The 23830-nt window shown below is 36.7% G+C and overlaps 1 protein-coding gene across 1 annotated transcript in view; it reads left to right on the top strand.

Moving 5' to 3' along the window:
- LOC114065867 (semaphorin-5A) overlaps positions 1-23830 on the top strand; it is a 127838-nt gene that overhangs the window by 17742 nt on the left and 86266 nt on the right. Inside the window, exons 5-6 of the mRNA XM_027900078.1 lie at positions 8072-8279; positions 20753-20870. Coding sequence (XP_027755879.1) covers positions 8072-8279; positions 20753-20870 — 326 coding nt within the window. The remainder of the gene's footprint in view (positions 1-8071; positions 8280-20752; positions 20871-23830) is intronic.

Below are 23830 nucleotides of genomic sequence, written 5' to 3'. Positions count from 1 at the left end.
GGTTCTGTTTGATTATCATCTCACTGTACTCAGGGAGTAAATATTTGAGACTTCTGAAAACATCTAATGGGAATCTTAGTAAAGATAGTCTCATAGCATATTCTCACAGCTTAACATGCATATTAGCATGATTGGTTTGATTCAAATGCAGTAACTATGATCAACGCTGATAAATATATACGATTTGTTTTGTCTGTAGGCTTGATTCCCCAACATAGTCTTGATATTCTATTTGATTTTGAATCTGACATTGTTGAAGTTCATTCCTTTTCTAAGCTAAAAGAATGTGTCTTTTATATACAAGGTAATTTCAGCCTGATGCAAGACAGAAAAGGTGTTTTGCTGGCCTTCTTTGAGGATGCTGATTTCATCTGTCATGATCCTTGTAATTATTTTTTATTACTGAGTAAGTTTGTAGACAGAACTTGGGTAATTTAAATAAGAATTCAAAATTAGATTATTGTTTGATAAAATCAGTGAAGGGTTGCTTGATGATACAAATCATGCCTTGGTCTGTATGACCTACTTGAGATTTTCTGACAACTTCCCAAGAAAGAAAAAAGAGAAAGAATGTGTCATGCTAGAGCCAAGCTAAAATTCTTGTCTGTCCCCTCTTTTCCAAGTCCTTAGAAATGATGTGCTTTTCCCCGACTCATTAAAGCCTCATCTAAAGATTTTAGGCTGTAGTTTTAACCATATCCATTCTCCTAAGACAGCAGTTCTCAAACAAATGCTAGTAATTAAAGTATTGTTGTTCACATTTTAATATTACTTTCTGAAGGAGTTATAAATGGTGAGACTTGGTATGGGGACATGGACAAGGAGCTGTGTGTTGAGCTATGCATTTCTCTGGGATTATTCTCTGAAATTAACACAGCAACATAGCAGAGACAGGTCAACCTGTTGGTGAAGTCATCTGGATGACAGCAGCAGTCATGGGGGATGTGTAGAGATGAAGTTTAATTCTTCAGAGTCTCCAGAATTCAAAGTAATCTCTTACATCTCCTTGTTGAATGCTTGATCCAGATGAGAAGGGGCTGCTGTGGATGGGGAGGAGCCTTCCCAGATGCACTCACTGACACCTTTTTAATCTGCATGTGGAGTGCACAGTTCATCTGGCAGGCAGATGCAGGAGCACAGCAGCTCTCAAGCCAGTTAGGTAGAGAATTCCGCTAGAGAGATGATGCCTTGCTCCCTGCTCCAACAACTATTAAAACAGTTTTCAAATGCCTTTTTAATTAAGCAATAAGTTCCCTGAAATTCCCTTAGGACACCTATCGCTTGAAGGGAACAAAATCACATTCATGATTTTTCTTGGGCTGCAGCTGAGACTTTTCAACTGTATATTGAGGGAGAATAGAGTAACTGCCTGTCCCTGGCTTTGAATTTGTCATAGAATCAAGTCAGTGTTCAAGAAAACAGCATAGCAAAAAAAGTTTTACATCTTCAGTAGGGAAATGTACCTGTTAAAGAATCTAATGTTAGATATTTTTATAGTTACATGAAACAGTTTTATAAAAAGTGAAGTTTAAAGTTTTACGTTTTTTCACTTTAGATGGTATTATTGTTCTGAATACCAATTTCCCACATGAAATCTGGAGAGAAAATTAAATTAAACAATTAAACCCACATCTCACAAGTCTCCAAATTGTTTCATAACAGTTTCTTTATTAAACTTTTATAATTGAAAACTAATTAAATGAGATTGCAAATAAAAGATAGTTAAAAGACACCCCAGTCACATCTTTGGCAAGCTGAAAATCTCCTAGAAGGTTGGAAATTGAAGTAATGAATAAAGGTGTGCCGATGAGCATGATTCATTAAAAAAACAACATTTTGAGATTGTTGAAATTATTTTGGGGTTGTATTTTTTCATCAGGCGGGAAAAAACAGCTGGTTTAGATCTAGGAACGATGAGAAATCACCACGAGAGTATACAAGCACCACTCTAACAAGCTGAGAAAGTTTGATTTTTTTGTAAAAGAAACAGACCTAATTGATGTGGTGGCAGAGACACGTAACTCAGCATGTATTTGTTATTTAGTATAGGTTTTTGCTTGACCTTCTCGAAAAGACCAAGGGGAAAGCAGAGAAAAGATATTTCAGTTTTAGAAGTTTATTTCTACAAAGTTGAAGCTGCAATCTTTCAAAAAAGACATACTCCTGTGGTTTAGCTGCTAGTCACTTTCTATTTTAGTCTGAAGTAAATCTGAATTTCCCTTTAGAACTTGAATTCTCTACTTGAAAGATTTTTGAATGAGTCTGACTGGAGCTGGATTTAAATTCCAATTTGAGGTATGAGATGGCCACTGAGGGATGACACACAAATTGTCGTATTTTCTAAACTATAGTGCCTTTTTGATTCTTAGGAAATGCTATTAGTGGAAATGTTATTTGTATCAATTTATTGTCTGTTGTACTTTATGGAGTGGTAGATATTTTCTGTGATCAAGTGGATATTTAACTCCTTGCATGGTAGTTCCTGGAAGAAGGCTTTGCTAATTCAGCTGCAAACTGGCTATGTCCTTGATGCTTTTGAGATATTATAACACATAGGAATTAAATCTACAGGGGATAGAGATGTTGTAAAGAATATTGTTATATGTTTAAAAGGTTTTCTGTGGAAAATAGTGAAGAGAGAATTGGCATTGTGGTTGTCCTGATTTCCATTGATATACATTCCAAAGTTATTGTATTTGAAAATGGAAATGAATTTTTTAGGCTTTTGGTTTAGTTTTGTTTGAGTTTTTAGAGAGGGAGTTTACTCTGCAACAATTATTTGGCTGTATATGTCATTAATTTGTATGTGCTTTCTGTCCTACCAGTCACATGGCTTTGGAGAAAGCTCTTTATTTTCTTTCATAACTAGTATCTAGATCAGCACTTTCTTATTCAGAAGTTTCTTAAAATCAATAACTCCAATTCCTAGGTAGAAAGGATAGCCCATAAATTTTCCCTTCATAGAATAAATGCATATTAAATTTTGATGTACAACCATGAGAAACTCCTCTAGTTGCAGAGGTACAATTGAATTTCTCTTGGAATAGCCACTAGGGCATTAAGAAGCTTGTTAATAATTTTAGAAGGTATGCAAATAGATTGTGGCTAAAATTGCACCTTTCAAATTCTTAATAGTTGGGAAATGAGTTAAATTATCTCTCCTGCATAGAAGCCTGGGGACAAGTAATAGACCATCATACCTCCTTTGTTGACAATCATTATCAAAAATGCATCTCATTTCAGCTTTAATTCAAATTAATTTCCAATACTGTAAGGAAGAACATCAATATTTATTTGAAATGCACTAGGAGAGAGGGAATAAGAAGGAGTCAGAGCCAAAGATAAAGAGCGTAAATCTAAAATATTACATGTGCTTGCTTTTTATGCACTGTCTTTCAGAACTGCTGTCATTACTTCCCAGAATTGAAAAACAAAACCACACCAGATTGCATAAATACTAGGGGTCTTACCAAGATAAGAATAATTTAATATTTTTTTTTTCTACATTTTCCTTTTACTGCTTCCAAAGCTCTTGTCAGAGAAAGAGTCAAACCTTTCGTATTTCCTAAGTGCGATAGTTAAGCAGCTACTCTATGCTTTGGAACTGTTAATACACAGTCAGTACTAAGTGGTATAATTATTTGTACATAATTTTAAAGTAGCTTTTACTAAACATATTAAAATTACACAATTTAACTCTAGTTTTTTTCTTTCTAAAAACCAAGAAAAATAGAATGACCAAATTTAAGATTACTGTGAACTGCGTACACTTTGACAGGAAGCAGGACATTTTGATTCATAAGTAGTTGAAGTTGCTTTTTTCCTAAATTTGGAGTCTTATCTTCCCTGCTAATCTTTTTAAACTTCTCAGTCTACTAAATGTACCACCAAAGCAATAGTGACCATGTTTGTTCTCAGACTTTCCTAAGAGCTTTTAAGCCATAAAATTCAGTGTTGATATATGGCCAAGGATCCTTAGAGTATTGTTATTCTCTAGCAATAACAGAAATACATAAACAATGTCTGAAATACAAAGCCCTTTGATACTGAGCATGGGGAAAGAATGATTTGGTTTAAATTCTGGAATCATTAAAAAAACACACACCCTACTTTTTTCTTTCTGGAGTACACCTAGAACAGACCTGGTTTTATACCTGTTTTTTACTTCACATGGGGCCAAAAACTGTAAGACCAAACATATTCAATATTTTTTGTTAAGGTCTCACATGAACAAGCTGCAAAATTTTTCAAGCCCCAGAGTGTACCTCTTTTTATTTTAAATCTAACAGCTCTTGGTCTACTTAAAAAAAACCAAAAACCAGAAACAATTTCTTTGGTACATTAATGATGCTGTAATGATTGAGCTAAAAATATAACTCACTTGGTAGATTATGAAGATTTTTAGTTGTTTTTCAGTCTTGCAACTATTAAAAAAACTACGTCGTTTAAGAACTTTGGTTAGGGTTCACTTCTTGGGGGTTTGCATATATTTTCTGCAGGTGACAGAAACCAACTAGTATTTATTTTTGTTCCATGTTTTCAGGGATATTAATACTGTTTTTTTTTTATAATACCAAATTTGTCACATGAAATATTGTTGCTTCAGTTAATTTAATTTACTGCAATTTAATTAAATGTCAGTGAGCAGTGATTTGTGAGTTTTCCATGTCACTTGCATACTCTTTACTCCAAGTGTCCTGCAACAGAGTAAGGAAAACTAAGAGACCTGAATAAAGTAGAGTTTAAGCTTTTCTGTTTCCTGTAAGTGATGGCACAGGGGGTAATAAGTGTCTCATTTAACCATTTTAGTGTTTAAAATTAAGTTGCCATATCAACAGGACAGAACAATTTGCAATATTTCTTGAGGAAATGCAACAAAATTCTTTCTTCTATTTCCAGCTACAATATTTCATAGAAGCTTTTGTTATACACTTACATAATTGCCTTTTTGATCTAATAAATGTGCTTTATATCTGTATTTCTCCTAATATCCACCATTGTCTTGTTATCATCAAGAGGATAATGTCCTATAATAGCAAGGCAATCACAGTGGTTTATTGTTATCCTTCATAAGCTTGTCACATTTTATTTTCTCTTAAGCCTCCAAAGAAGAAGACGTTCAAATTTTTAGCTTCTGTTTTTGTCTGAAACTTGTAGACAAATTGCAGTTTTTATTATGTCATGAAAATATACTAAAAATAGAGAAAAATATCAAATTAACTATTACACTGACCAGGTTGTTCAAACAGTGGATTACTTTCAAATGGAGAGACAAATATGCAAAACAACTCTGAAAATAAATATAGAAATTTAAAAGAAAATTAAAATCTATGTCTTGATAAAGCATCACAACTCCATATTCATTTTAGGGTTCACTTTTTTCCTAAAGAATTAATGAATATGCATCTAAAAACCGTAAAAATATTTAAACTAAAATTTAAAGTAAAGGTGGAAATTTTAAAATTAAACTACATTTTTTTTTGTTTTCTGTATCATTGTAGAAGCTTTATGCTTACCCATAGTATATTTTTAATTTTTAAAGAAAACAAAGAAGGGCTAAAGCTCAATCTTTCACTTGTCCTTTAGGCTGTATTCTTATATTTCAAGTATAAATAGATATCTCAGAAACCTGGAGGTAAAAGATAAATTAAGTTACAGATCTTGGTTCTATTATCTTCTAAATATGCCCTTGCTTTAAATCAAATTGTACCCCACCCCCATATGGGCAAACAGATTATAGCAAAGGCTTTAATTATGCATATTCTACTGATGACTTAACTAATTTTAAAGTTATTTTTAGGAAGGGCAAAAAGAGTAAGTTTTAAATCCCATAATATTCTGTGTACCATATGTATCTTTTGTAATGTTACACAGATTGCTAAATCCCAAGTCCTGGGCTTTTCCCTTCGTAGGCTCAACCAGCTGCTGCATTAGCTGTTCCTGTGTCTTTTTTTTTTTCTGTATTGAGAGAACTTAAGCCCTTATGCAACCTAATACTTTCTGTCATTGGAATAATTTTCTGCTGCTAGCCAAATGCACATTCTGCTTCATGGTAGGGCTGTTCTACTTCTTGTGTTGGAGGAAAGGAAATACTGATAATACATTTTTTTCAGAATGGCAGAATGTTTGTCAATCACCTTGCACTTTCTTTGATAGTGATATCATCTTAATGTTCTAAAGAATGTTTTATGTAAAAATTGAAAACCAGGGCCTTATTTACACTGACCTATTTACACACCTATTTACAATAGGTTTTGCTGTTCCTTGAATTTTTCATGGTATATGCGAGGAGATTGTCAGATCTGCCAAGGCACCTTGCTGTGCTCAGAAAGTGCAACGAATATTGGTAAAGTCTTAAATATAGGTATACAACTGGCCTGAGGAGATATTTGAGGCTACTGTAAGTTTCTTTTGCTTGAAACTATATAATTTCTTTTATAGTTTAGGAGATAGCAATGAGTTTTTGCATCATTAATGAAAGATGATACTGTAGGCTCCTGCTTTGAAAATTTAGGTTTGGATTCTGTCTTCTGGTGCTGGTTCAGTTGCTTTCTGGAGACATACCCACTCTACGAGGTACTATGCTAAACTATAGTAAAATGAAGATGAAATTAGGGGGGTTTTCACTGTAATATATGGTAACAGTTAGACTGAAAGTGTTTCCCTCTCAAAAAGGAATGGGTAGAGATTGTTTCTCTTCTTTCAAAGAACTGAAATGAACTTACCTCTATACTGCCTTATGATGATTTGTTAAAGATATGTTTGCTTGAAGAATGCAGCAATATTTTGTAAATATAACAGCTCATATAAATATTTTTTCTTCTCTATAGCAAGAAATTGCTGCAACTTCTGTGAGTGTTTTCACTTCTGTTAGGAAACTCAGGAAATTACAATTATATTAGTTTATTGCATCTGCTGTTTGTTTTGTTTGTTCATTTTCTGTTTTCCTTTGCAGGTGTCATCATAGATGTTGTAATGAATTTAACCACACTCTTGCAATGTTCTCCATTGCTGGCTAATTGTAGACATCATCCTTTCACTCTGTCCCAGTATAATTTTGTTCATTACAAACTCTACTGCTTCTAAGCATGTTTTTTTCAACTCCATCTCTGTTTTTCCGTTCAGTTCTTCATAGTCTCCTATACATTACATAGTAATATTTCAACTAGATTTTTTCTCATAATTCACAGGGATTAGATTTCTAATGTTCAGTTGCTGGTATTGCACATCTCTTTAAAAGTTTTTGCAGTAAAAGCTAGCAAAGCACATTATTTACTCATTCTGGCCAATGTCATTATCTGTTCCTACTCCTGTATATACTTGGCCATCCTTAAATAAAGGCTGTCAAGTGTCTGGATCTATTCCAGTATGTCTTGCTTACAGTTAGGATGCAAAGACACCATTCATTTGAATTCCTAGATGGCTGTTGGATTCAGACTTGACATTTGCGATGAAACTGGAACTTTCCCTGTGTCCATGGCAATAAAGTTACATCCATTAAGATGGTCTGTGTTTACTACCCTTCTTAGCTTTGTCTTGGCAGAAGTAGACAGTTAGTTTGATTATAAAGTAAATATTCACTTGAAAGATTATGACAGGTCTGAAAACCACCATGCCCTAGAGCCGTGTTCCAGACTCATTTCTTTCGCTGCTTTTCTCTCTATTTTGCTTTGCAATTGTGGTGCGAAAATGGCTGAACAGACAACACTTCTGAGGATGGGACTTTTGCAAGTTCTTTAGGAAATCTTGCTGGAGGCTGTGCACAATGTTGCACACACTGTAGTATAGTTGGAAACATGAGCAAGGCACCTGGCTTTTGAAGGTACATTTTTGAAAGCACTGAAACCACTGGCTATGATTTTCCATTTTAATGAAGCCTTATATAGCCAGGTTGCATGCCGTTTTTTTGAGGAGGTTGATAAATACATACCCTTGCTACGTAGCATAGGCAAATTAACATAGTCACCAATTCAATCTGTGCCTGTCTCAAAGTTGTAGAATGAAACCAGATCCTCACCCTAGTTTGTGCTAGTGTGATTTTTTGTAAGTCATTTTCCACTTGCCTTTTCAGACTATGGTACTATTAAGAAGGTACTTGCCCCAATGAACCAGACATCAAGCAGCTGTCTGCTCGAGGAAATTGAACTCCTGCCGAAAAGTCAGCGAGAGCCCATCAGGAGCCTTCAGATCTTGCACAGCCAGAGTGTTCTTTTTGTGGGCCTTCAGGAACATGTGATTAAGGTCCCCCTGAAGAGATGTCTCTTTTATAAAACATACAGGTATGAAGAATCTGCTATTTGTATTTGATCAGAGAAACGAACATGCAAGGGGTTGCAGGAAAATGGGAAAGAAAAATGACTGCAAGTAGGAATCCAAATTAATTGTCCTTGTCAGCAATTACTTACTCTGTACACTGTTTATCAGAAGTGACTTCCTGTGCTAGCTTGTTAGGACTAGATGAGACTCTCAAGGAATTATATTGATATTTAAGTGTCATTATGCAGATTATGAATTGTGAAGTGAAACAGTAAGAAATGTTTTATGCAGAAAACAGGTATCTGGTAAAGTGCAGTATAGCTGCGGCTTTAATATATATAAAGATTGAGACTTGGACAAATTCAAGTTAGGGTTTGGGGTTTTTTTAAAGCTGTATTATAACTGAGAAAACAATATCTCTGTGGATTCAGAAAGAAAACCATGTTGGATGAACTGAGAATTAGGAAGTGACTATTTAAAGGTAAAGTTGGATCAACAAAAAATAAATGCAAATATGCTTCTAGGTAAAAGGACTGTGCAGGTGACAGTTGTTCAATCAAACCAAGAGGATAATTTACAAATTACCACTTGGTTATAGACTGTATTATGATAGTTAAGGACTTCAAACTTCAGCACACAACTGTTTCTATAGGCTATCTGAAAATATCTCTGGGTTGCAAAACATGTTATTAGAGATTGATAATTCCATTTAATTAGTTGGATATTCCTTTTGATATGTGAGGTCCTGGTAATTCAATACAATTTTCTTGTGTTACATCAGGCTGAACCAGTGTGATGAGGTTTTGAAAACTGTTACTGAGGCATGTGGTTATTTTTTTAGATGTTTTTACCTTCACCTTGTTCAACATACGTTCCTTTGAAAAGTTGGGCTATTAAAGGAAGAAGGAAGGCTGCCAGTTGCCTTTCTTGGCTGCTACGCTGAGGATCACAGAGATGTTATTTGTGAAGCAAAGAGATTATACCTCCCATAAAAGGCAGTGAACATTTGCACATAGAGATATTTCTGGCTATCAGAAGGACCACACAGGTGGTCACAGGAGGGAGGTGACCACAGAACACAGGTGCAGAGCTCTGACAGTGTAAGGACATTTCCAAGGGACCTGGCTCACCTTGTGGATTGGTACTATGCAGGAGGCTACTAGTTTGAGAACAAGACTGAAGGAAAAGCTGCGCCCTAGAAAACAAGCAGACCAAGGAAGGGAAGTATTCTACTTTTTAGTTTTTTACAAGCCCCTTTTTTTTTTTTTTATGCTGTCTTATGTAGCATATTTTATATTTTTTTTTCTGCAATAGAAGGACATTCAAAGCCCCACTGAAAATTCTGCAAAGTTACTTTAAGAAAAAGTTTTATAGGGGCAAGTCTCTGCTTCAAGCTTTTCGTTGGTTTAGGTGCCTACATAGAACCAAGTTTCATCTTTACTTGGTTTAGTGAGTTGAAACAGGATGTGTGGTGGTCCTGTATCCTTTTCATTAATTAATGACTTGCATATTGGGAGGGGTATATGTATACATGTGTCTATATCTGAAGAAGGAAAAAAAACTAATGAAATAAATAAAAGCTTCTCACTTTTTTTTAATGTTGTATGATTAAGCCATTCTGCTTGCACGAGACAGTAAATATGTTGCCCTAAGAGGATGTGTTTATTTCAGAAAGGGAGATCAGGCTGTGACTCTTTGTTTCTCTAGGGTCTGTGTACCCATGATAGCCATAAACACAAGAGAGCTCAATAATACAGGTGTCTTGTATTTACACCAAGCCTGCAGTTCACTTTGGACATTTCAAGACTGGAGACGCATTATGTTGGTAGTGATGTATGAACTCCAAAATCCAGAGATGAGACTTCCAGAGCACCTGCTTAGCTGGTGCATGCATGGGGGTCTCACAGGTCCCTGTTACCTGTGCTTCTGTCAGGAAAATTCCAAGGCACATCAGGGTTATTCTGGTTACAGGGCCCAAATATGCTTCTGCCCTCTCAGGGTGGGACTGCTACCTAAAATTATAGACCCCATGTATGGCTACAGGCTAGGAATTCCTCTCCCTCTCTGAGGGGTGGGGTCTAATTGCCTAATTTTAAAAATTTCTCTTAAAACAAAACAAAGTGGTGCCATTCCCATTTTACTGCATAGAACAGTAGTTAAATGACTCAAATCTTGCTCAAATGACAATTTATTTCTCTGCTCAGAGTTATAAGAAATCTCATCATTCACTGGAGTGACTTACTTAAAAGGAGTTAAAATGATTCTTCATGGGTTTTTTCAATCTTATCTTTTGTAGTTGCATGTTTTTTTCTTGTAGTAATTAAATATTCATTGCACCAAAAGGGTTGCCATCCATGCTTTCTTCTTGGTTAAGGAGTTCACCAGCAATTCTAGCTCCGTTTTGTGAGAAAGGAGAGGGTTTACAGGTGTGATTCAGATGAAATAAGAAATCTCCCTGTCATCTATCATTAGGGACTCAGATTATTCAGATAATGCAGATGTAATCTTTCTCTCACCTATAACTTATTTCTGGTTTGACAAGTTTTTTCCTGGCTTATACTAGATTTGTATTTTTTTGCATGTCAGGAAAGTGTGAGCATGTTAGTTGGGGCTATAAATTTCTCTAGGCAGTGAAACATCTGAAACTTGGTCACTGCATTATTGAATACTTTAATACACACATTCCTCTGTTTCCCACTGTACTGCATCAATGGATAAATAGAGTAATGGGTAAACCTTACCTAAGGTAATGCCTTGGGGCATTGTGGGTCTTTTGGGGGGATTATTTTAATTTTATTTATTTACTTTTATCATACTAAGGGCTGTGTATATGTGCCAAGGCTATATTCTGAAATTTCACCAATAATTACTTGAATCTCTTCCCCAGATCAAGGACATGTGGAGTCTTTAATATCTGCTTCACATAATTATTGAGAAATAGAGCATGCTTGTCTATGAATAACAACCTTAAAAAAGCCAAAAGGCCAAAGACGTACTGGCTCACCTGCTGTCTTTTTGTGTCAATGGCAGAGTGCTCAATGCTTAATCTTATCTAATCTCTTTGTTTAGGTTTATTGCTTAGCTTTCAGAAAATGCAACTTCAGTCCCTCTGTTGAGCAGACTGTTCCACAAGCTGATATCTCAATGTCAAGATAATTTTTTTGAGATTTTCTAGTTATTCCTTGTTTCATCTTCCCATACTAGCCTCTAAATCATGTGGTTATTGCTTTTATTTATAGTTTATTATAATTTATTATAATTTAATTTATTATAATTTATTATAAATTTATTATATTTAATTATCACTCTAATATGCTCTGCATGTTGTAAATCTGTTCCTCCAGCACTTTTCTGTGGTGGAGGAGCTCTGCGACATGTTGTTGTCTCTGACAGACATTCCCTCTGATTCAGAACATTTCTGTTTGCATGAGCTCATGACTCCTCTGCTCACACAACCACTGTTAACAAAGGCCCTTGAAAATATTTTTAATATTTTTAATTTTTTTTTTTTTTTTTGGTGGTTTAGGTACAGTTGGCTGCATTTCATTACTGTAACAGCAGACCATACCACAGAAAGAACCTGTTTGGGTTTCTCAGTACTTTTAACTATCCCATGATATTTTCATCATTTATGAGTTTGCCCATTCTAGTTATTTGGATTGACAGTTTTCATGGGGGGCAGGTGGGCAGTATCTCCTGCACACTTCTACCAGTGTCTGAATAGTTTTGAACATCCTGTCATAATCCTGCTGGGGTCATGAGTTAGCTAGGGAAAAGTAATTTGGGAGTGTCAGTACTTAGAATCAGTTCGCCAAAAAATTCTGACATCTTTATGTTCCAGGAGAAAGCAGCAGAGCAGTTACCTAAGTGCAGTTCTCCTTGGGGAAAATCTTTAAGGTTTGACTAGGTTATTATCACCTGGGTATTGCAATTCACACATGTTGATCAAACTTCTATGAAAGTCCATCAACATTATTCTTTGGAGCTATTGTCACTACGAATTCTGCAGCTCTCTGTACCTCTTCAGAGTTGAGTAGGCCAAGCATGAAGAACAACTGACTTTTGTATACCTGCTAATTAACTATAATGTGAGACAAATAGAATGAGTACCATGAGAAGGTAATTATTAAACTGTTTCAGTGTTTTCTATTTACTTTGAAAACTCTATGTATCTGAAATAAGTAATAACATTTGTAGCAGGGAGGTAAAGACTCTCTCCCCTGAAACAACCAATTAGCTTTCTATTGATGGCAGATGTAGCCTTCAAAAGCAACCCTGGATGACAGTGATTCCTCTGAGTCAAATCTGTTGATGTTATACTTTGTACTGGAGTTTTCAGTGCAATAGTTCTGAAACAGATGACAATGAGAGGTTGTATCAGCCCATCCTTCTTTAAAATCTTACCAGGAAAGGGTCAAGAATTGGTATTTCTGATGGCATATGTTTCACACACTTGAAAGGCTTGAAAGCTAATCTTACTATGATGATATGTCTAAGTAAATAAATAGTGACATCTGCTAAAAGCTGTACAAATAGTGACTTCTCTGGTATAAAAGAAAAAAACTTGGATATTTTTGAGTATTGTTTTTTACATTATATGCTTAACGTACTATTTGGTCACAAGGTTGTCTTGCTAAGTAATGTTACCATAGCTATTCTACTGTAACTAACTTTTCATTCTCTGAGCTTCACTATTCCTATTTTGATGTCTTTGTTAGGCATTAGTTAAGCAATCTGTACATACACGAAAGATAATTGTAGCAGAATGGTACTAAGAAGAGTACTCAATTAAGTAACTTAGGAAATGAGAGCTCTAAATTTGGTTATATATTATTTCATTCCTAAAGCTCCATCAAGAATACTATATTAAGTATTTCAACCATTTTTGCTCTCCTTTGTTTTGCCCTAGCTACAGATTTTACATATTCAGAAGTACTCTCACTCTCAGTAGTAGCCTGTTTTCCTGGTAATAAGCATTCTATAACATTTCTTAGTAAAATAATTATTCCTATATATCAATACTATACAAGTTAACAACAAGTATGTGGTCTAAACCATTACTAGGTGCTCATGTGTCCAGAAGACCTTACCAACACATGGAATTGAAATTACTGTTTTGAAATAATAATTTCAAAATAGTTGGTTTTGGATATCCAGGTGGATTTCCTGATTTCAAAATACACAGGCTTTATTCCAGTTTAAATCTGAGAAATACACTGCTGCATTAGAATGTCTGAATCACATGAGAACTGACCTGAATTAGTGGTTCCAGAGTAATATTCCAAAATCAAAATCCTCATAAATTTCCAAGACTGAAATAAACCATAATCCTGGCAGCAAGACTAGATTATAAGCACATATTAAAAATGGCAAGTCTTTTTTTGAGTATTAGATACACTATAAAATTACCTTCATTTGATGTGAACTTATGAGAACCCTAGTAAAGACAGTAGAACTATGAAATAAGCACAGCTGTAAGTTTTTCTCACTCAAAAGAGGTAGAATATTAGTCCTATGCTGCAGAGGGAATCAGTTGAAGCTCTTCAGAACTGATCTTGACCCTTTTTGCCTCTGTGAAGATGAAGCTTTTTGCAGAAAGTGTCTATCTATCTGGCACACAAAATGCATCAGAGATAAACTGTTCATTTACATTTTACTTCACCTGAAAAGTTTAGTCACAACTTTTTAAACTGTGATCTATGCATGTATGTATCTTATTGTAAGCAGACATTTTTGTCAAACAAGAGTTTTACAGCCAGCTCCTAATTTATTTATTGAAGTAGCCTTATGAAGGAAAGAAAAATGTATTTTTCTTTCAATTTGCAAGGATGTAAGAAAACGAAATAGACTTGACTACATATTTGCAGTTCAGATTTTATTAGAAGGATAATATTTTAAACAAAGAAGTGAGCTAAGAAATAAAAAATTTAATCAGGCATGTGGTTTTCATATGTCATGATGTAATTAATTACTTTGCTTTAAAAAATACCAAAAGATTCAGGAATTCTAAGTTCAGAGTATTTACTCATAGTAACTGTAGTTTCTCACAGGCAAGTTCAAGAAGTGGGGGTTGGATGAGTAGACAGTGAGGTGGATGGAGAAATGGCTGAATAGCAATGTTTTCCCCTAAGTGTCAATACTGGTCCCAATATTGTTTAACTTATTTATCAGTTATTTGAATGAAGGGACAAATGCCTTCTCAGTAAGTTTGATGATGACACAAAGCTTGGAGGAGAGTCTGATACTCCAGAGTGTTGTGCAGCCCTTCAGAATGACTTTGACAGGTTGGAGCGATGGCCAGAGAACTGCCTGAAATTCAAAAAAGGCAAATGCAGGGTCCTTTATTTGGGGAAGAATAACCCCAGGCACCATCATAGGCTGGGACTGACCTACTGGAAAGCTCTGCAGAGAAGGACCTGGGGGTCCTAGTGGACAACAACCTGTTCATGAGCCAGCAGTAGCCAAGAAGGACAGCAACCCTTGTAGCCAAGAAGGCCAAAGGTATCCTGGGGTCCATTAGGAAAAGAATTTCCAGTGAGTTGAAGGAGGTGATCCTACACCTCTGCTCAGCCCTGGTGAGGCCACATCTGGAGTACTGTGTCAAGTTCTGGGCTCCTCAGGACAAGAGAGACATGGAACTCCTGGAGCAAATCCAGTGGAGGGTAACAAAAATGAGTAAGGGACTGGAACGTCTCTCTTTTGAGGATAGGCTGGGGTAGTTGAACCCGTTCAACCTTGAGAAAATTGAGAGGGGATTTTATCAATATATATATATGAAGGTAGGATGTCAAGAGGATGCAGTGCATACTCTGAAAGATGGTGAAGGGCCTTGAGGGGAAACCATATGAGGAGCGGCTGAGGTCACTTGGTCTGTTCAGCCTGGAGAAGAGAAGACTGAGGGGAGGCCTCATTGCAGTCTACAACTTCCTTGTGAAGGGAAGAAGAGGGGCAGACACTCATCTCTTCTCTATGGTGACCAGTGACAGGACCCAAAGGAATGGCCTGAAGCTGTGTCAGGGGAGGTTAAGGTAAGATATGAGGAAAAGGTTCTTCTCCCAGAGGGTGGTTGGGCACTGGAACAAGGTCCCCAGGGAAGTGGTCACAGCACCAAGGCTAACACAATTCAAGATGTGTTTGGGTGATAGTCTCGGGCACATGGTGTGACTCTTGGGGATGGTCCTGTGCAGGGCTGAGAGTTGGACTCGATGATCCTTGTGTGTCCCTTCCAACTTGGCATATTCTGTGATTCTGTGATAAATTCCTGATTCTGGATTTGATGGGAGGAGCTTGTAGGTTTAAACCTGGTATTCTCAGTGACTTTTCAAGATTGAATTTTACCTAAATACATTTTGATTGTCTTTCTTACAGAAATTCAAGTGAGAGGAAGCAAAAGTAGTTCACTCAGAGTGTCTGAGATGATTAAAGATTTGATTTTTCTTAGCAGTACAGGCAAGGGTTAAGCAGGATCCTGAGTATTTGACATGCATCTTAGTTTGAACTCCTAGGACTTTATAAATTGTGTCCCTTTATAAATTTATGCTCTTCTGCATCATTCATCTATATTTTTAGATCCTTGTTCTTCATTGCACACACATATATATGTATGTGGCTACAAAATCACTAGTGATGAAAACACTGATAGATATATTTGTACAGAAGTCTAGTATTACATTCATGTATTCATTCAGAAATGGATAGAATCGTGCACTTGGAACATGAGTCAGGCTTTTATCTTCAGTTTTCTCTTCAAATTTGCAGTGATGAATCTGGTTTCTGTGAAATAAGATGGTGACGCCAGTTCAGTTCCTGGTGTACAAAGTGTCAGATCACAGTTGATGGTAATTGGAACTCTGTAGGCATGGATATTTCAGTAGAAATTATTGAAAGGGTCAGGATAGTGTGTTCTCCAAAATGTTGTGTATAGGTAAAGATAAAAAAAGGTTTCATTGAACAGTCTTAGAAGATGCACCTCTTGCATTTTTACTGTATGAATAAAATGTTCCATCTCCAGAGGTTACCTGATTAGCACTTGCAATGTATATTCATGTGGGAATATGTTCATCCCCTGAAAGGAGATTTTAAAGTCTCTTTGAAATCAAGGGTATCAGGGTATAGCTTTTAAACTTAAGGGTTTTTTTGTTCTTTGGTGCACATATAACAAATTATTTTTAGTCTAAATCTGTATGGGATTTTTTATTTATTTTGCTCTGAGTTATATTCAATTCTGCTTCATTTTCTGTCTCAATAAATCATCTCAAATGTAGCTGAAGTAGAGCAGTTTTGCTGGCCTACTTGGTGATAATTGTAAAATAGCTGAAGAAAATTACCTGCTGTTGCTGACTTGCTTTAGAGTGAGGTGACTTACAGTTCTGTTACTAGTCAGTCAAAATCCATTGTTGAAGTGTTGCATCACTGTCAGTAGGCATACTAAATCATCACAGCCAAATGAATGCCTTGCAGGAGAGACACTCAACTACCTAACATTAATATTTGGTAAAAAATGTGAAGTGACAACATAAAGCAAAATTAGAATCAATCAGTAGAAGCCAAAAGCCTTTGAACTTTTTTGTGGAGAATGATGACTTGATAGGGTAAGTGGCATCAAGAGTCTTAGAATGAACCAATTCACTTTTATTCCTGAATTTCCCTCCTGCACAAAATTGCCAGTTTTAGTGGTGCTGAGACAACTCATATGAATACTTAGAGATGTGGGTTGGTGCCTACTGGGATGAACAGACAAAATATCCATTTTTCAGTGGACCGTCTTAACTAAATTCTGAAAAGACTCACCTCATTTTATCTTGCTGCAGTGCTCTCCAAAGCTGGTCAGCTACTGAAATGACCACATTCAGTGTCCACAGAGTGGTTGAACATGCTTTGTCCTAGCAGTGCAAGAACTTTTATTTCCTCTGTGAAACTAGGACCTCTTTTGATACCAGAAAGTAAAAAGGACAGTCAATGCGTGGTTTTAGCACTTTATTTATGAATTCTCAGTGATTTGTAATGAAAAGTGCAAGCCATTTTGATTTGCCTGAGTGGAAGGTAAAGTGGAAGCAAGACCAAAAGAGGGAATGGGGTCTAAGAGCAGAATGGGAGAAGGATCAGCTTATTTGCACAAAAGGGGTAGTACAGTTCTAAGTGAAAAGATACCAACCTTAAAATGTTTTTCTTTTTAATAAAAAGTGTCTACAGTATAATAACTGCATTTGTAATTATGAACATTTTGAAGTTAGAAAAGTGAGCACTTCTTTGAGGCACAAGTCTTCACTTCAACATTAGCACTTGTAATATTGCCAGTTTTGCATTTTGTCAGCCTTTAATTTCTTTTTGTATTCTTTCCTCATAAAACACATGCTTTATCAGAGGTATTCTGAACAAGAACACTGGACATCATGTCTTGCAAACACTGGAAGATGAAGACACTGAAAGCTTTCCACAATTTGCATTAATGTTCCTCTTCACTTTCTAGTCAATTAAGTGGAAACGTGCAGCCTGAGTTGCAAAAATGCTAAGTGCTCACAGCTGCAAGAGCCATCAGTGGTAACTCTCTCCTGAACACTGAATCTCCTAAACCAAAAACTTTATATTTGAACTGGCAGCCTAATTAGGGGTACTCATGGAGTTTTGACTATTACATCTCTTATGTTGTGCCCATTTAGCAGATGAGAGCTATGTTCCTGCATAGTACTGGCAATCCATGTTGCCAAGTGTACTGTAGAAACAGTTTCTTTGAAATTTATAAGCACTAAGAATCCTCTGTGATGGTATTATGGAATAGCATACTAGGGATTTAGTAAGTCTGCGTTTGGTCAGATTTTAATGTGGAACTACATGAGGAATGCTATAGAGAAATAAAAGTAGGAATAAGACACCTAAATCACTGAGGACGGAATCACAGAACATTTGAAGTTGGCAGGGGTCTCTGGTGGTCATCTGGTCCAACCTGTTGCTCAAGCAGGGCTACCCAGAGCCAGTTGTCCAGGGCCAGCTCTGGCTGGCGTCTGAGTATCTCCAAGGAAGGACACTCCAGAACCTCTCTGGGCAACCTGTGCCAATGCTCAGTCACCCTCACCATAACAATGTGTGTTTCAGTTTGTGCTCGTTGTCTCTCATCCTGTCACTGGGCACCACTGAAAAGACCCCGGATCCCCTTCTTTGCACCCTCTCTTCAGGCTTTTGTACGTATTGATAAGATCCTCTCTGAACCTTCTCTTCTCCTGGCTAAACAGTCCCAGCTCTCTCAGCTTCCCTTGATAGGAGAGATGCCCCTTGGTCTGTCATCCATGTTGAAGACGGAGGCAAAGAAAGCATTAAGCACCTCTGCCTTGTCTCTGTCCTTGTTTGTGAGGTGACCGTCCTCATCCTATAATGAGCTGATGATATTTTATTTCTTTATTGCCTATTGCCACTAATATATTTGAAAAAAAACTCTTTTTATTGTCCCTCACATTTCAACTCCAGTTGATCTTTGGCCACATGACTTTTCTTCCTGCAGAGGCAAGTGGCATCACTGAATTCTTCCCATGTCACCTAACCTTACTTTATCTGGGTATACATCTTCCTTCTTTGCCTTATTTCCAAGACAAGATCCCTGTTCAGCCAAGCCAGCTTTCTGCCTTGCCTGCTTGACTTCTGACATTTGCGAATTGCAGGCTCCTGTGCCCTTAGGAGGTGATGCTTGAAAAGTGACCAGCACTGATGGACCCCAGCACCTGCAAAAACATTTTCCCAGGGGACCTTGCTTACTAATTCCCTAAGCAGCCCAAGGTCTACTCTCCTCATGTCCAGAGTTGAGGTTTTGCTGGCACTTTTCCTACTGTCAACAGAGCTTTCGAATTCAGTCTCTTCGTGGTCACTATGGTCAAGATGGCCACCAATCTCCATTTTGCTCATGAGATCTGCTCTGTTGACAAGCAGCAGGTCAAGGAGTGCATCTCTTCTAGTCAGATCTCTTAGGACCTGTTCCATATAGTTGTCATCCAGGCTTTTTAGGAATTTTTTGTCTCAAGCTGTACTAGCTGTGTGATGCTCCCACTTAATGTCTGGCAAGTTGAAGTCCCCTATAAGGACAAAGGCACTTGACTTGAAGGTGTCTCTTAGTTCTTCAAAGAATAATTTGTCAGCATCATTGTCTGGCTAGGAGGTCTATACAGCAGTCTCCCATGATGACACCCACATTATTTATTTGTCCCTTGATTCTTACCCAGAGGCTCTCAGCTGTGCAAGTGCAAACTGTGAGCTCCATACATTCTAACCCTTCTTTTACACACAGTGCCACCCCTCTGCCTCTTCTGTCCTGCCTGTCCCTCCTGAAGAGCCTGTAACTGTCCAGTGGGGCACTCCAGTCACAGGTTTCATCCCACCAGGTTATGCCTGTGATGTCAAATCTCTGGGATTGGGCCAAAGCTTTGAGCTCCTCTTGTTTGTTCCTCATGCTGTGTGCATTGGTGTAGAAACATTTCAGGGGTGGTACGTTGTAGCCAACACCTCGTGAGGCAGATTGAGTGATCCCATGAGTATTTGTTTCCTCAAGTTTTGGCACACAATCCCATCACTCATCACTGGCGAGCCTGGCTTTGTCCCTTCCCCCTTCCAAGATACTTCAAAGCTCTGTCAACAAGCCCTTCTAGCTCCTGTCCTAGAACTTCTTTTGCCTTCCAAGAAAGGTGCGTCCTTTCAGGTGTCAGTAGACCAGATGTTGAGTAGATCATTCCATGATCAAAAAAACACAGATTATGTTATGCTTCACTATAATGGGATTTCCACCTCCTTTCTTATGCATCTTTAGCTGTGAAGCTGCAGACGTATTGCCTGGACTGATAATGTTTGACCTATCAGTAGCAAGAGAAACCTGCTATTTAGTAGAGAAATGAACTTCTAATTTTGTATGGTGAGCCTTTCAGAGTCTGTGTTAAACTGGACTGCTGTCGTTCTCTCTAGCTCTTTTTTTCCCTCCTTATGTGTCACTAACATGGAATGTTAGGAGCAGCATGTGATGTGTAAGAAGTGTGATGGCAGCCACCAGTGCCCCTTTGAGTTTACTTTCACAGATTTTACACCAGTGCAGAAAATAGATCAGAAAGTTTCCTAATTAATTTTCAAAGAGTAGACATTGTCCTCTGATTTCTGCCGAAGAAGATACCTGTAATTCTGAAACTGATAGAAAAGACTAAGAACTATAACTCATGAAATCTTTGCTTGAAGTAGACAACATACCCTTTTTATGAAATTCTGTAATTCTTTAGTAATTAGGTACAATAATCAGTCTTGACAACATACCATGCATGCAGCCAGAAAAGAAAGCATTTAAAACAAATCCTAGCTTTGTGTAGGCATTCAAATTAATTTTTCTTCTGTTTGATCCTTTCATCTACCATATCACAATATCACTTTCTGCCTATGAAATATGAAGAGATGCTACACAGTTATTTAGAGATCTTCGGTCAGTACAAATGAAGATAAATGTTCGAGTTATCTGATTGGTTTTCATTTACAGTGCATGCATTGGATCCCAAGACCCTTATTGTGGCTGGGACATGGTGATGAAGAAATGCACAACCCTGGAAGAAAGTCTGAGTATGAGTCAATGGGAGCAAAGCATTACCGTGTGTCCAGTAAGTCCAAATACATTCATTTATCTTTAAAACCTTTGATTCCATGCAAATTTCATGAAAACAAGCTGTCATAGATTTTTCAAGCTCAGAAAACTGTATTTAATAACATTTTTCTTATGTTTTCCTATCAGATTTTAGCAGAATATTTTGTTACTTTTCTATTTCATATCGTACTACTTATATGGTAAAATTATTTAAAGTAATTACAAAGAGTGATTGGTTTTCATCTGTAATGTCTGTGTCCCCACCTTGAACACAAATGTTTTCTAAGATTAGAGATACTAACTTATTTTTCTCCATTATATACTATGAAAAATTTAATCACTAGTGGTATAATCTTTTCTTTTAAAGCCAAATAACTTCTTTTAAAGTCCATGAATTGTAAGGGTGAATTGTATGAGTTAAGTCTCGCCCACATCAATGACAGAGGGGATAATTATAATAAATTTATTATCTGCAGTGGCTTGACACTTCTCTTTAAAAATTATTTCAAATAGATTTAATATAATAATTAAAACAACAACAAAGTTGATTGGTATCTCTCATTTTTAATGTGGTTCTGGTGACTTTTTAATATTCATTCCTTTCCCTCACTCCAAAACTCACAAAAAGGGGTTAAGAAGGATCTTCCTTGTGCTACTGAGCTCTTTTTTTTGGAGAGTCTTGCTGCTTTGTCCTTCTGCCCAGGAAGAGTCAGCCTTTCCAACTCAATTCTGCTTTCATTACTAGTAAGGACTCCTTGAACTTGTCGCCACTCATCGTTGGAGCCCACACATCTATGAATTTATGCTCATATGACATTCATGTTCTAGTCTCGATGTGGTTATCAAGCTCTCTTAAGCTGGGCTTTGTTTAGTGAACTAGAGGTGTGCAAAATAAAAATCAAGTTCTTCCAGCTGTGATTTGTGATCTCCATATGTGTTGCAGCAGCCTCATAGGTAGAAATCACTACACTGATTCTGAGGTTCTTGAGAACTTGCTCCTGTGTTCTGTGTTGGACATTAAATAGCAATTTTTAAACATTTTTTTCAATTTTTAAAACTTTTTAAAATGTTTACGTCTTGTCCTTTTCATCCATGCTCTCATACAGAGGCCTAATAAAAAAGGTTTGTGTTGAATTCATTTGCATTAGCATTTGAGCTGAAATCAAGCACAAATTTGGGGCAAATACTACAATCTCTCCCATATGCTATTCATTGGTTCACAAAGCAGTCTTGAAGCGCACAAGCCACATAACTTTCAGATGAAATTAAAGCAAAAATGCTCCAACTACTATTATGGCTAAAGCAAGTCCAAAGTTAAGCCCACAAAATACATATGGTGTATGTGTCAAGTCTTCAGTGTCAACTTTTATTTTCAAGATTTGCAGTGTATGTGCACACCACTTGCTAATATAGACATAGTCATTGCCTCACAGAAAGTCTGGATTCAGTCACTGCACAGTCCTTGCCTCCCTGATTGGCAAATTACTAAATGCACTGCACATTATGTGGTAATTCCACAGACTAAATGTGGTCTTGTAGGTGGAGGTTTTGCTGGTGGCCTAGTTGCTTTATGTGGAAGGATTAGTGAAATGTGTGCTTTGGTTGATATTTGCATGAGCAGTCTGCCTGCTGTGCTCAGTCTTTGAATCGCGGTATTAGCCCTTATTTTCTTTCATAGATATAAAACACAAGGCCAAGATGGGGTGGAGAGGGAAGATTGAATGATTTAGACAACATAATTCAATTCTGTTTCGTTCAGCTGGAAAAACAATTGCTTAGTATCTATTATATGACAGTTGCCTAGGATATGGCAGACTAGTCAAAGCAAGGGAGCACCTAAGGCTTACTCAGAAATTCATCAATAGCTGTGAGACTTATATGGCCGATCAGAAATGCAAAGGTGTAGTGAACCTTCATAGAAATGTTGTAGTTAAGCAGATTGAGATTGAGATTACCTGATATAAGGAAGATTTTACAATTATCTGTCTAAATTGAAAAGTGTTCTTTTACTCCATTACTGCCTTAAACCCCTAAACACCAAGCAACACATTATTGAACAAATTTGAAAATTTCATAGAAACTTTCCTTTAAAATAACACTGTATTCTGGCAAACTGAAATTAATTACAATTTTGCTTAGAGAGGCTTTCAAATATTTGTTTTTATAGCATTTTTATGTGCTGTGTTCACAGGATATATAAGCCAAGATGTAATGAATGTAATTTTGTAGGCTATGTGCATCCTTAATACGGACAGATACATTTAAGGATCTGTTGCAGGCAGAAGATAAGGGGCTATTTGAAACCTTTTACCCATCCTCTTCCTGTGCCGATTGGTTCCAGTATCTTAATTGTCAGTAAAATTACACTCGTCTTTTTAACATTATAGAAACTCTTTTAGATTAATGCATGACCAGTTTCTTCTAGACTTGGATAACGAGAGGTCTGTTTATACACTATTTTAGCCCAAAATAAAAAGTGTGAACAGTTGCCTTTGAGAAATTACTTCCTAGGGAATTATTCATGTGACTGAATATTTATTGGCATGTCATGGTAGAGCAGGGAGGGGACTAGGAGAGGTAGCAGAGCATCTGTGTTACCATCACCCTGAACTTTGAAAATCAATTGTGAAAAATGTTGTTCTTTTGGTTATCTTGCTTTGATTTTAATTCTCAACTTGATTTTTAGGTTATTGTTTCAGTTGGTATGACTATAGCAACTGTATATAAATATAGATAGTAATTAATGCTACGGCACATATATCTACTTTAGGTTTCTTTCAGTTGGTCATTTATTCCTATTATTCATCCAGTATTTTTGATGGTAATGAAGGTTAATTGTTTTTCTGAAGTATTTTCCAGTGGAACTTGCAATCTGTCACTTAAAAATACACTGACATTATCAAAGAGCTTTTACAAAGAAAATAAAAAGTATTCTAAAAATTTTTTTTTGGGGGGGGTTGTTTTGTTTTGGCTTTA

Source organism: Empidonax traillii, unplaced genomic scaffold (assembly GCF_003031625.1).
Source record: "Empidonax traillii isolate 1590-97213 ecotype Southwest subspecies unplaced genomic scaffold, ASM303162v1 scaffold704:size332872, whole genome shotgun sequence".
NCBI lineage: Eukaryota > Metazoa > Chordata > Aves > Passeriformes > Tyrannidae > Empidonax > Empidonax traillii.
Note: the sequence above shows the minus strand (reverse complement) of the source record. Positions and strands in the feature narration are given on the sequence as shown.